The sequence below is a fragment of the Hippoglossus stenolepis genome, chromosome 11 (genome assembly GCF_022539355.2).
Source record: "Hippoglossus stenolepis isolate QCI-W04-F060 chromosome 11, HSTE1.2, whole genome shotgun sequence".
NCBI lineage: Eukaryota > Metazoa > Chordata > Actinopteri > Pleuronectiformes > Pleuronectidae > Hippoglossus > Hippoglossus stenolepis.
The window spans coordinates 10,074,005-10,088,476 of NC_061493.1; the positions used below are offsets into that span (position 1 = coordinate 10,074,005).

A 14,472-nucleotide genomic window follows, 5' to 3' on the forward strand; every position below is an offset into this window, starting at 1 on the left:
TCAGAAGTCTTGGATAACAATTTATAACAACAACATTAATACAAATTAGAGTAAAACTAGGCTAATTTTTTATTTATAATTTTATAATACATTAACCAAAAAACCCACTAAGTGTCAAAGCAGTGACAAAAGCCTTATACAAGGTATCACAGACACTACTACTGGTCTTTAAATTGCTTATTTCATCTATATAATAATCACTGCGTTTAATCAGTTGTCTGTTGATTTGTCAACAAATTTAACAACTGGACTCATTTCCAGTGGCTTTACTCCTGCTTGTCAAACTAAACTACTGCAGCTGGGACAGCTGTAAGCTTTTATTTTGAAATTGTCATTGTTTTGTTTCCGGTGTGTTTTGTGTTGTCTATGTCTAACTTGACGCAGCCTCATCAGTGAGGCTTTGCGTGCTCACGTCGCTGCACGGGGGTGTTGAGGAGGCGCACAGCACATCTGTAAAATTATTATTATTATTATGATTATTATTATTATTGTTGTTGTTGCTGCTGCTGCTGCTGCTGCTGTTATTATTTCACATGAGACTTTTTAGGCCTTGAGCTGATGCTCCACATCATGATAATCAGTAGCTTTACACATGGATCATATCAGTATAGTTTTTTTACAGGAGGATGAGCTTGAATTCACTTCACTGGCCTTTTTATCTGTGGCCTTTTTATCTCATCCTCCTGGTGTGACTTGGCCTAAATGTTCATGACAGGAAATCTGGGTCTGCGCCTCCCTCCTCCCGGCCTGTGGATGTGCACCCCTGCTGACTGAGGATAAACACAGTCACAACACTGTCTCCCCCTGCTTTCCGGCTGAACGCACACACAAGGTGAATGGACCGCACTCCCCTCCCAGAGATTTACTCATGTGGAGACGGATCAGCTCTTTAGCTGAGAGAGGAGGAGGAGGAGGAGGAGGTGGCATTTCCATCACGTTAAAATGTGAAGCCCTCTCCTCCGGTGCATTATGTGATAAATGCATCACAATTAAGAGGAAAGGATCCTCTGCGTGTCCACTCTTGTTTCTTGACTGCAGTGGGAGTTTTCCTTTTCACACTCGCTGCAGCAGAAGCAGCAGCCAAGAGAGCAGCTGCATGCACAACCCCAAGAGGCCTGTGAGTTTTTATTTACAACAACTGCATATTGTGCACACATTGAGATTCCTACTAAACAAAACACCCACTGCCACACCTACATTTAATGTTTCTTATTATTGCTTTCACAGGCACTCAAGGCCCAGTGGAGCTGTTTTACCTGCCTGTCAGGAAGGTGTAATTTGGTTGTCACGTAACCATGGTGACACAGAAGAAGAAGAGGCAACTCCAGGGCAGGTGGAGAGAGGGATTATTCTGTTATTGCTTAACAAGCCTCAGGAGAGATGGGGGGATGGTGTTGGGGTCTTTGAGGTTGGTTCTGTTACAGTGAGTCAAAGCACATGTTGTGATGCATGGTTTCTGTATCCGGCTGTGGTTTTGTCACAGGATATTATTAGTGTTTATCTCATGCAAACACCCTGCAGAAACATTACCGGTAAAACAAGTAGCAGCAACTTTCCCTTCACTGCAGCAGTCAGACTTGAAACTCTGAATGTCTCCTCTGTGTTTTTGCACCACAAACCGTAGTCACTGTGGTGTACCGCAATATCATTTGTGTCACACAGTGAATGGAGTGGATGCATGTGGCTGCTCTATTGGAACCAATAATAAAGTCATTTCCGCATAGATGGAAGTTGCTTTAGTTTGACTTATCTTTTCTTTATTCAACAAAAATCGGTATATTTGCTCTTCTCTTGAACATTGCAGCACTTTTGTCTCTCCAACAACAGTGGATTTTGTTCTCTGTGCCAAATCATAACATTAAGAAAAACTCCACTACCCATCCATTCTACTATAGCCTCACCTTTGAGGCGGGGAGCTGCAGAAGCCATTCCCAGCCTACAGTGAGAGGCGGGGTACACCCTGCACAGGTTACCGAGACAAACAACCATTGACATTCACACAATTTAGAGTCACCATTTAACCTAACCCCAGTGTTCATGTCTTTGGAGACACAGGGAGACACATGCAAACTGGCCACAGAAAGACCCTGGGAACCTTCCTGCTGTGAGGCGACTAACCACCACACCGCCATGCCGCCAAAAAAGTCTACAAATAAACCATAGACATATAATATGAACAATATATTCATTCCATTCTGATTAAATAAAGAAAAGACCATACTCTAGGTACATGAATACCCAAAGAAATCATGTTATGCTTATTCATATTGTGCAACATCCTCATAATATCTATCTGTGGGTTTTAGAAGAAGTACATACTTCATTGGAAATACAGAAAAACTAGTTTTAACTGCAGTTCACGTGGAACCCTTCTCCACTTGGGCCTTCAAAGTTCTCGCAGCTCGTTTGTGAGTTGAGTAAAAACATCCCCGAACAGATAAAAATAGAAAGTAATAACCTAATGTTTTTGTTGTAGTGGGTGGGAATGATAATAATCTGTCTGATCTAAAGCCAGGACAATGCGATTTGTCACTTTGTTAGCACGGACACTGATTCTCCTTCAGTGGAGATCTCCTCGCGCTCGCCGCTGGATTCAGTGGCTGAGAGAGGTGATGCATCTTAAACTTGAGGAACTTAGATTTATGGTACCTGGATCTCCTAATGACCTTAACTGCCCATTTTGTATGTTTTTTTTCCCTGTTGGTTTTCTTTTGTGTTGTGTTGCTGTTGTTCTTTGTGAAAGAAAATCAATAAAATTATGTTTAAAAAAGTCGTAAAAAAATAAAAAATTTAACAGCAACATATTAATATGTAAAACCTTCAGGGATCAGCTGGCATCTGTACAGGATGAAACGCCTACATGTGTATAAACCTACATGTGAACAGTGTGAGATGCAGACACCTTTACATGCGTGAGCTCTGTTATCCAGCAGTAACAAAGTGTTCAAATAGTGATGGTTCAAATCGCTGGTACAACCACATCAGCTGGGATGTACAGTGTAACATTAATGTAACATAGCGGCCGGGTGTACTCTGCATATGGGAAGTGAAACTGACTGCAGGGGGAGGTAAAGGTCCGGTTAAACTTTTTTGTCAATTGTACACTTTTCAACCAGAGAAATTAAGAAATACTACTTTATTTGAACTTCTCTTTTCTTCAGAATCAATTATTTCATCATAACCAATTTTCCAACATTTAAATTTGTTGCTAATTTTGTGCTCAGGTTGGAAATTTGTCAGTTGAGTATTAAAGGTTTATACAACAGCATAAATTTGAGTCTATTTTCAGAAGGAGCATCTACAGGAAATCTTTCTGTTTTCAGCTCTTTCATTTCCCTCCTGCATTACTTCAATAAAGGGGAACTTCGCAAGAGTGAGTTGCCGAAGAGAAACTGCACGACTTCACTCTGAGCTCAGACCTTGACCCACAACGTCCCAGTCTGGTTCGGTAAGTTTTTTCAGTGAGCCACACTTCTTTGTTTGACTTGGCTTACATTGTTGTTTTTGATGGCATTTCCTGGAATGTATTGAGATTGTACTATTACGTCTTTAGATTAAATACATTTCAAAAAGTTTTTCTATTCACATGTAATTATGGCCGAATCATGATATTATTTTACAATGTGGAGGCCTTACTTTATATAAGAACATATATTTATGTCTATTTTTAAACTTTTGGATGAATAATCATGGAATGTAAAATGTAACAAATAAAAGCATACAGTAATTTGAGGAACAGTATGTTTACACGTATACATTTTCATATTTGCAGATAATGTTCATCAATAGCACCCTTGAGCCTTGGGTTACTCAAAATGCAGAGGACCAGTCAAGGCAAATCAGCTCCTCCATAGGTCTGGGTGTGGGGCTGACGCTGTTGGTTCTCACTGCGATTTCCGCCGGTGCGATCGTGTACAAGTTCAAGAGTAAACTCAGGAATTTGGTGCAATCTGGACAAAGAAGAGGAAGAAGCAACCAGAAGAAGACGGACTACCCAGAGACGACCCAAGCTGACTCCCACTACACTGATCTGATCAGAGAACAGCCAACGGCACACAACCCTATCTATGAAAACTACAAGAGGCCTGCAGCACGGCAGAGCAGGTAGGCTGGAGTTTCATTTCACTTTTGTAACAGATTCAGGACTTTTTAGACAAAGTACAGAGGAAATGCTGAGTCTGAAGTGTCACTTTTAAAAAAAACAAACAGAGAATAAGCAGAAACAGATGGGGAAACAGTGTGCGTGGTGTAAATATCCCCTTTTTGCACAACCCCTGTTGTAATACATGCACACAGTTTGGCATCTGACATCTGCAGGTGATTTCTTCTGTTGTTCTCGTGCCATTCAAAGTCGATTAATCAAATGTGCCAGCTTATGACTCAGTGCCAGAGTTTTTCTTCTGAGCAAGAATAGAAACTAGGGGAAAGTAACTCACACATGTATTTGGCTTGATGTCGTAATTGTTTTTTTTACATCAGAAACGTGTTTCTTGATTGGAACATTATCAGCTACACATATTGTTCCTCCGCAGGTCGCCTGGGGAACTTGAAGAGGATTTGTATTTGCAATGTGATTCACCGGATAATGCAATATACGGCAACGACCCCAAGTGCAACCTCGTCATCTGTGACACGTCCCAAGAAGAGGACGTGTACATTATGCCAGATTCATGAGGAGTAAAATGTCTCAAATTTTTTATATTTCAATTTATTCTGAATATGAACCATTTTTACAGGCTCAGAAGCTCAAATTGTATATTGTTACAAGTACAAAATATACTGCTTCTTAATACAGCTTACATATAGATATATATATATATATAAAAAACTGTGTACTCTGGATATTAAATACAAGTTGACACCCACAGGCCACATATTTTATACATACTATATGTTTTATTAATGAGCATCATCTGTAAAGTTGGAATCATGTGGAGAAGCTGCTGAAGGCTACATGTTCTGGTTACCATAGACTATGTGATTTAAGGGAAAAACATTTTATCATGAGTGTTATGAGGCACTGCCATTGTATTTTATTGTTTTTACACGTCTCCTACTACTTCTTGACACGATTCCAATTATGGCCGTATTGAACACAGTGTACAAGTGAACACACTTTGACGGTAAGCCAGGGTCATCAATTCACTGATTAGAGCTGCTTGTTTTAGGGCTTCCTCTTAATACGCCTGGGAATTACTGATGACCCATGAGAAGTTTATTCACACTTGGCTGATAAAGTCATGCATCGGTTGTCCTTTTACTTTTCTATCAGCCGGCCTGCGGCTGGATCTTTACTCGATTTTCATTCTCCACGTATACTTGACAAAAATCTGAAAGGTTCAAATACACATTTTCATAATAATTTTATATATATGAATTTGCAATAAATAAAATATCAATAACTGAAATATGTGACATATTTATGCACATGCCCAGTAGATGGGTATAGTATTCATTAAGTTTAATAGAATACTGATAGGTCTAAAGCTGCCACTTATAAATCATATTTATGTGATGAATGAACCTTTGTCTTTTGGAACATTTTGAATATTTAACTGTCTGTCACAATTAAAAGTTAACAACAGCCACATCACTGACAGAGGTCACAGGGATTTCATGAGTTCATTCTTTTTTAAATGTGTTAAAATACAAATAATAATAATATGAGTAAAAGTTGTTTGTCATGTGGGAGGTTTCATTCCTCTGATTCAGCCCAAATTATTTTCACTTATTCATATTCAGCCCATGTTCATGAGGACGACTCAAAAAGAACATAATATTAAGCAAACTCTACAACTGCATTTGAATTTGAGCTCAATTCATTAGCCAATAGCCACAGTTTCTGGGGCAAAAATAGAATTTACTAATAAATATCCATTGGATACCAGACCTGCAGACAAGGTGTACACTGCAAAAAATAAATCTGTTCATCTGTGTCTTTTACACACAAACATCAAGTATTGCAACAAAAAAATAATTGCAAAGGTCAGCAGCACACTAAGTGTTTTGTGGTGTTTCTGGAGAAGACGTACAGAGAGGATGTGAAAATCTTTCTGACCATGTTGCAGAACTGAACTGTTTTCAAACCAGTTCTGGGAAGAGGAGTTGCAGAATAATAATATGAGAGATTTGTTCATCTCTGGACAGACAGTGACTGGAGTTGGGCAGGGTCCACCATGATTTCTTCACTTTCATTTTGATTTCCTGTTATTCTGACTTGAATCTCAACAATAGCTCCGCAGGTGCAGCTGCGTGAGGATTAAAACCAGGAGAAAGCCAAATAGCGGAGGCCAGGGAGTTCATGCTGTCTATTACGCACAGAAGGGTTTGATAAATCCTGTCCCTAATTCTTTTATTCTTGTATACTTTGGGTGGTACTGAAACTGCAGACCTTTCAGAGTCTAAGATTGAAGACCTTTCCATCCACCCACCGTTGTGTAATGACTGAGGATGTCATCCTTGAAACAAAGGAAACAACAGAACAAAAACAAAGAAATGAATGAGCAGTTACTGGGCACAGGTCTACATTTACCATAAGAATAGTTTAATTACGGTAAGCGGTTGTGTCTCCAGCTCCGATTAATCACCTTTTTATTCATCTGCCTATTTATTTAGTCGTCACTCGATGTGCCCCACCCCTGAATACACCGACTTTATTAATTGAGAAACAACATATGCTCACATCGAAGTGACCTTTACACATTCAAAGATAACGACTATAAAGGAATCATTAGGGGTGGTGGTGTCACGTCTTGGAATAACTCAACTATAAATACTGCTGAGGAACTTGCTACTGGTTTCAGGTCACGTTCATCACGGTGCTCAGTTTATAACTGCTGTTACTGCACTCAGGCGTCTTTTCAGTCCTCTTCTGTGAGTGTCTCTAGCCGGAAACCATTTCTTACTTGTCCTGGCGATCACACTTATCTTAAGATATCTCACCTTCTTATTTGTTCTTTTTCAAGTAACTTATCTCAACAGGCAAACATTACAGACACAAGCTCTGATAATCTGCAATGAAAATTGATTTCATTGATATGTAATCTGACGACTCTCAAGTTTACACGGCAGACAGCTTTTTCCCTACATTCCCTCTCAAATCAACCTCATAACTAGAATGGCACTCAGTAGAGCACATACCTCCGCCAAGGCCCAACAATCCCCTTAAATTCAAACAAGCTGCACCACATTTCACACATTAATAGATATCAGTCCCCTAAAAGGCCTGATTTTCTTTTATTTAGACCTATCATGCAAAGAAAGGTAAAAAATTCCTATACCTTTTGATTCCGATCCTCAGCAAAATTTAAAGTTTCTTCCCCGACACATACTTTATCCTTCTACCAAGTTTTATTAATTATGTTAGTTTTGTCCCTTCGCTTGCTGCAATGTAAAAAGTTATTCTTCTGCTTACTTACATTAAATCAGTGCTCTTTACTTATTTCTCACTATCCAGTTGATTCAACTCATGTAATGTAAGTCATTCACTTATTTGACCTAAAAGAAGAATGAAACCAAATCTACTAATGTAAACTGGACTTGTGTTCCTGGAGATAAAGGTGTGCAGTAGAGCAGTACGGGAACCATCCAACGTTTGTATTGCAGCGTGTTGGGGGGAGATGGGCCCAGCGCCCCACCATGCTCTGAGACAATGTTGGAGACATGAGTGAAGTTGTGTTCCAAGACCTTATAGATTTGACTTGGCTTTTTGCCGGTGAGTTCTTTTCATTATGACAGTTGAGGCTGCTGTCGTAAAAGATGCATTTTGGCACCATGAGTGAAGCTATGTGTACGGTTAATAACACCTCAGAATAGGTATGACTTTAACTTTGGGGGGATATCCACCAACTTCCTATAGCAACTAGCATAATAGAGCATATCAATGGATTAATTATACACTGATAACCCTCGTCTATGTTCCAATAAAGGATCTTGTTGTTATTGGCACTGTTGAAAGTTGTGCTTGATCTTTTACAGTGAAGAGATCTGGGTTTAATTTAAAGGTCACGTTGAAGGTGAAAAATGGTATGATTGTATAATTTAACTTGTCATATTGTTATTAAATAAAATTGTGTCAATTGCCTTGAATCAGTGTCAATAAAAAATTATAATTATGTGAACCCATCATCCTTTGTTGTTGTAACTCATCTGAAGCAATCAATTTCTTACTGGGTTAAGATAACTATTCAGTTTAATCAGACCAACTTGTTTTACTTTAACTGCTACAATTTTAAAAGAACAAGTTCCTTTCACTTGACATTCTTAAGTTGGAAATACTTAACAAAATTAAGTAAATACTTAAACTAAGTTTTGAATGGAATATATATTTAACCTAATTTAAAACTATTTTTGTACTTTCTCAAGGCCATCGTGTTCTTGATTTTTTTTAAAGTAAGATCAACTTGTCAGATTTTACAGTGCGGTTAAGAGCACAGTGAACACGACTTCAAGGCCAATGATGGGAGATAGATGTTATCATATCTTGCTGGTTTCTCCGACACACCCTGACCTTCATAATCTACAGTGGTTGAAAGTACTCCTGGAAAATAAATGACAAATCTTATAAAAGGTCACGCTCATGTGTTTATTATGAAATGTACATTCAAGGGCAGCAGTTCAGTGTGAATCAATCAGAGCATTTATTAGGACATAAAATTATTGAAATGTTGATGACAACAAAACAAGTTTTCCAAACCACATGTCTCATAAACAATACAGCACTTTAAATAAAAGCAACAATACAAATTAAATAATAAATTCTACTTGTAACATTACACAACAAAGGGACACAAATAGGACCATAAATAGAACTTAAAATAAATAACTATATGGTTTAAGGCAAAGATATGAATCAACAGATCGACAATGCAAAACAGAACAGTGGCTTTGTGCATCAGTAACATCTTTTTTTAATTAAAAGTGGATGACCGCAATTTTAATTCAGTTAACCAATGACGATATGTGATAAAATGTTAATTTAAGAACACAGTCAGTTTTGTTTTCACCGTGTAACATATTTTTTCCCAGTGGAAATGATCCCCCCAAAGATTACAGTAAGTAACCTGTCTGTGGCATCCCCCCCCCTCAGGCACAGTGACATTTACTGACAATAAAGTCGTTGAAAGGTGTCAGCTTTAACTTTCCCCTACTGTCATAGTGCATGAGGACCATGGGCTCGTAGGCCGCCGGCACGCAGCAGGGGTGAGGCATCTCTCCTTTGGTAATCTGGTGCAGCCGGGACTTCACCTGCGTGTGCATGCTGGCCGGCTTGTAGTTGTGGGGGCAGGCGCCGTCGCAGAAATGCATCGTGTATTCGGCTGGGGCCACCACCCAGTCCGTCCAGCCGATGTCTTTGAAGGACACGATGACTGACTTACGGCAGCACCATCCTCGTTCGTCACAGTCGTCCTCCTTGTTGGAGCGTCTCGTCCTCTGAGCCGGTTTGGGCTGCACGAGGCCTAATTCCAGAGAAATGGTTGGGTTTGTCTTCAGGGCATCTCTGCCGACCACAACCATCCCTACATCCACAACCAGCACTTGACCACCGTCACTTATCACCCACTTCTCCACCTCGGGGCTGAGGTCCAACAGCACATCTTGACAGGTTGAGACGTTGACGTGGTCTGTGTGAGACCAAGCAGCAGAGTTCATCGGCTTCATTCCGTTGACTCGAACTTTAAACTCTTGTCTCGCCTCAGGCTTAACTGACGTGGGTTTATTTAAGATCTGCCTGGAAATCTTCAGCTCTGCCCGAGCCAGAGTCACCCCAGTCTGGATGTGGGGGGGTTTATGGAAAACAGCTCTGAACCACTGCATGTGTCGAACTGACTGTGGGTGTTCTCGTCTCCAAGGTACTTTTACTGGATCCACTAAAACACACACACACACACACATTAGAAACCAAGTAGTAATGATTTCATAAAGTACATTCATGAGACAATATAGCAATAAACAAAAGGGGAAAAAGGTGAATGAAAATGTGTTCAAAGAGCATCATGTGAAAGGTGTGCCTGTCACGCTGACGCTTTCTAAAAGCTTATAGGAATGTGTCTGCTTTGTTTACACGGCTGTTCCACGGTTCCAGATTCTCTTTCCAACCACTCAAATATGTTTAAAGTCTAAAGGTAAATTCCAGGTCTGACATCTTTACGTGGAGCATGAGCTACAAGGACAGGAGCTATTTAGAGTCTTCACAACAAAATGGCTTTTGTCCGCAGAGGTTTAACTTGTGCAAGAATTCCTCATCTTGTCATGAAACATTCCTTCCTCCTCCCACACAGAGTGATTAAATTGTCTTTTCACATCAGCCGGTCGAGTGTGACAGTGGTTAAATCAGCACTATAAGTGTTTCCAGAGATATCTCACCTGTGGCTGGAAAAAGTACCGTGGAAACTGTTGATTGCCAGGTTTCGCTCATCGGTCGGCTGGAATTCCCTCTCATCTCCCTCAGCTTTTCTCTGTAGAGCTGAAACATCTCCCTCAGCTCCGGCCCTGAGGCCTTTTGGGTCGCCCTGGGCTCCCTGTCCATACCCAACGAGCTGAGGATTCCCGTCTTCACCGCCTCCAAGAGCAGGGCCCTTTGGCTGTCTGTCCTGTCCATGTCAGGTGCGCCCTTGCGGGCCACGTGAGGCCGGCTCTCCCCTGGGCTAGAGAGGGAGAGGAGGAGCAGCAGCAGCGTGCAGGAGAGTCGATGGAGTGCGCATGGTCTGAGCATGGTGAGCCAGGCGGGTAGATTTGGTTTGAGAGTGCTGCAGCTCAGTGGATGGGGTTTGTCCATGTGATGTATGAAAATTCTTGACATGCTTTTATTTATAGAGCTTGCGTGTTGCCACACCCCTGGTCTGTCAGGTGAGTCAGGTGAGCCTGTGATGGGCTCAGCCAGGGCCATATGTCAGTATGTGGCAACATGTTGCTGCATTGTTGCATGAAACCTATGGAAATAGAAATCTGTGACAGGTTTTTTTTTTTCTTTTTAATTTGAAGTATGACACATTGGGAAGTGAAAGGACAGTGACATGAAATAAAGGGATTTCCGGATGAGATTTAGTTACGTCACAAGTACACGGTGTGCACATCAGCCCGCTAGGTCGCCAGGATTGTCCAGTAATGCGTCACTTAATCAAATAAATGACCATATGTCTTACAGTAACCAATTGTAAGGAAAGGTACAATGGGCAATTACATTAGCTCCTTCCAGGGTTATTAATGATAATGTGATAGTGTATTGATCCCTATGAGCCTGTGACTCTGTTCCTTTGTAATTCTGCTCTGTACGGTCAGAGGTCAGGATCAGCAGCAGACCAAAGAGGTTCATTTCCCAGCATGCATGTTGCTCAAACCTGGGAAGCCCAATCTCGAGAAACAGTCACCCAAGTAAATAAAAGATAAAAAAAAGTCAAAAAAAAAGATGGAGAGAGGTCATTTTGTGTTTAGACCAACCCAAACGAGGAAACGCCTCAAGGTTAAAAACAGATTCACAAACAAAGAAGTAAAAAAAAAAAAGGCTGTCAGAGTTATCCGAGACTCACATCATCACAGGAGCTTGTCAATGATCAAAGCAGAGCTGAGTAAAGAAGCTGTATTAACATAGACTGAAACCATATCTGATCTCAGCCCTCATGACCTCCTGTGTGGATAAAAGAGCAGCATTCCTGCTCCGTCAGTAGTTAATTGTTGCCTCAGACCAAAGAGCAAAACACAGGCTACATCTGCGTCTGCACCGTCGAGCGTTGCCAAACAGTTATCAGCCTATTATGTGAAAATCCTCACTTGTATCAGTAAATAGGATCAGTACACTGCTTGATTACAAAGTTGTTTCCCCACACCATTACGTGGCCGTCTGTGTCACTGACCCTATTCTTTCATCTCGAGGACATTCCCGCTTGCAGCAGTCGCTTGCTGATAAACATGGATGGAAAAAAAGCTTGAAAATTACTATCACTATATTCTGCATCTGATTAACAGGACAGTAAAAGTGCTGCGTGATAAGAGGGTTATTAAAAGTACAATCAAATACTTATATGCACATTATGATCTAATAAAATGATAAAACAATACAAATGACAGCAACACAAACACAAGATTAACAGTGTGTATGCTGGTTAAATTTCAACAGCAAGTCGTATTAAATGTCATGATTCAAAGCTGATGACATAAATTGAAAAGGTTTCAGGAAAATAAAAAATAAAATACTGCTGCAAAAAATTACATCTTTAAAATCATGAGATGTGATTCATTTTACCACTCTAACAAATGTCAAAATTCAAACAATCTGTGAAGGTAATATTATTTTCTGTCTCCTCATCCATTCAACCTGTGAAAAAGGCAAATTTTGAGACTAAATAATCTCCATATAAATACCATGAAAGGCTTCACGAGTTGCCATTGCCAAAAAGGGATGGACAGGAACCAGTTATGCATCTTTTTTATCAACATAAGACAATATGGCATTATATATATATCAATATATTATAATGATACATAGAGCATATTCTTTTAAATGAATTGAAGCTCCTCTGACAGTGCGGAGCGTGTGAGTTTCTGAGCAGTGAGTCACTGAGGTGATGAAACAGTCATGTGCTCTGCCATCAAGCCTACCTTGCAAGTTGAAAGTGTGTGAAAGGTGTAAAGTGACTCATGCAGACTGGCACTCTCGTTACCTTCCGTTTCTTCATGTCACTTTCTTTCACCGCACTTATCTCCCAAAATTCACTTTTTCCATTGATTCCTGTATGTCTTTATGTCTGGTCTGCGCTTTAGACTGTTTTTCCGTCTATTTTATTTAATTTGATGCCCATCTTGACCAGGACTCCATGGTAGAACAGCTATTATCTCTAAATTGGACCTTTCTGGTTAAATTAACAATAGAAAAGTAGCAAAATGTGAGAGAATGAAAATGCAGAAGTGTAACTGAAACAGTAATTTCGCCACCCTGGTCACAGACAGAGATGTTCTGAGCTCAAAATCAGGCTAAGAAAAGATAAAAGCACTTAAACTATTCACAAATGTCCTCATTCTATTCTAGCATTTTTCTATCAGTTCGTGGCACTTTAAAAAAAATTGTATACACTATTAGTAAAGAGGATGTTTGTAAAAACAAAGATTTTGATCAGATTAATATTTGGTGTGACCACCAGTTCTCTGAGTCACACATGTGCACAATCGTTAAAGGGACCTGCTGCAGGTACTAGGTGGTTTTAAACATCTTGAAGAAGTCCCCACAGTTCCTCTGCTTCTGTCTCTTCATGTGTCGCAGACTGTGGGAGTCCAACCATCTCCTTGTTCTTACTTATCTCCAAAGATAATCTTTTTATAACTCTGGCTGTTTGGGGTGATGCTGTGGAATGAATTTGGAATTGATCAGACACCTCCCTGTTGGCATTGATGCTTAAAACACATTGCTGTAGGATAAACTGCTCGTGGTAAATGTTCATATAAACAGGTAGATAAACCAGTGTTTTGAGTCTTTACGTGTCACTGCCATTCTTACCCGACTTGACCCATCTTTCATTTATTCATCCATTATTTACTCTTTTGTCCTTCCCTTTAGGTCTCATCACACTGGGACCTCTCCCAGGATGAACTTGGCAGATCAGAGAAGAACCAGTGATACAAGCCTGACATACAGAACATATAGCTGCATTCTGCCCCCTTGTGGCCCTAAAGCTACAGTACAGAATTGAATTAAGTGGCCTCAGATTGATGTGGAGTCAGAGGGAGAGTGTACATCTTCACCTTAACACATTAACACGAACCTCATGTTGGAGTCAAGACAAAGATGTCTCTGGGCAGAATACAAGAGGAAATCCACTGTTTTCCAAAAGCTGAACAATAGGCCAAATAAGTGTGTGTGTGTGTGCAAAAAGAAAAAGAGAGATTGTCCACAAGAATACATTTTCTTTCTTTCTTTTTTCATTTATTCAGGCTGCTCCAGTGGAAAATGACCAGGTCTGTGATTTAAACTTGTTGACTAACCACTCCAAACTTTCAGGATCAGCAACCAGCAGTAATAACCCTGAGGTTTCATTTATGTTGTTAGTTTCCTCATATCAGATTTCTTTTTTTTTATATAATTCAAATATCTGAGTGGCAGGGCTGTCAGAAAACTGTGTGTGGTTAATTTAACCTGTCCGTGTTCTAATGGCATCAAACAGATAAGTGAGGTTAAGATGTGAGACGCAGAGTCAGAGTGAAACACAAATGAGGGGGGGGGGAGCTGACTTTCATACCTGATTGGTTCCACTAATGACCTATGCTGGATCACATGGGGAGCGTGATAAAAGGACAAACAGTGACTTCACAGTCTGAGCCTTCTTTGAAACTACCATCATTATCATCATCAGTCTGCTGCACAGCAATAATACAGATATTTGTTCACACAGAAGATTAGTTTTGTCCCAGTTTGTGGTGGTGTTCAACTCGGGGTCATACAGATACACAAACAGGGGACACATCACACAGAAAATAATACAA

General features: G+C 40.2%; 1 protein-coding gene and 1 long non-coding RNA gene across 2 annotated transcripts; one reads left to right on the top strand and one right to left on the bottom strand.

Moving 5' to 3' along the window:
* Window positions 1-3,310: 3,310 nt before the first annotated feature.
* On the top strand, window positions 3,311-8,125 carry LOC118118314. The gene is made up of 3 exons (XR_004697904.2): window positions 3,311-3,448; window positions 3,773-4,104; window positions 4,533-8,125. It is a non-coding gene; the product is annotated as an uncharacterized LOC118118314 (long non-coding RNA).
* Window positions 8,126-9,084: 959 nt separating this feature from the next.
* LOC118118143 (inhibin beta C chain) lies at window positions 9,085-10,714 on the bottom strand. The gene is made up of 2 exons (XM_035171064.2): window positions 10,366-10,714; window positions 9,085-9,869 (listed from the first exon to the last, which is right to left on the bottom strand). The coding sequence occupies exons 1-2, from the start codon at window positions 10,712-10,714 to the stop codon at window positions 9,085-9,087; spliced, it is 1,134 nt and encodes a 377-aa protein (XP_035026955.2).
* Between the last annotated feature and the right edge of the window lie 3,758 nt (window positions 10,715-14,472).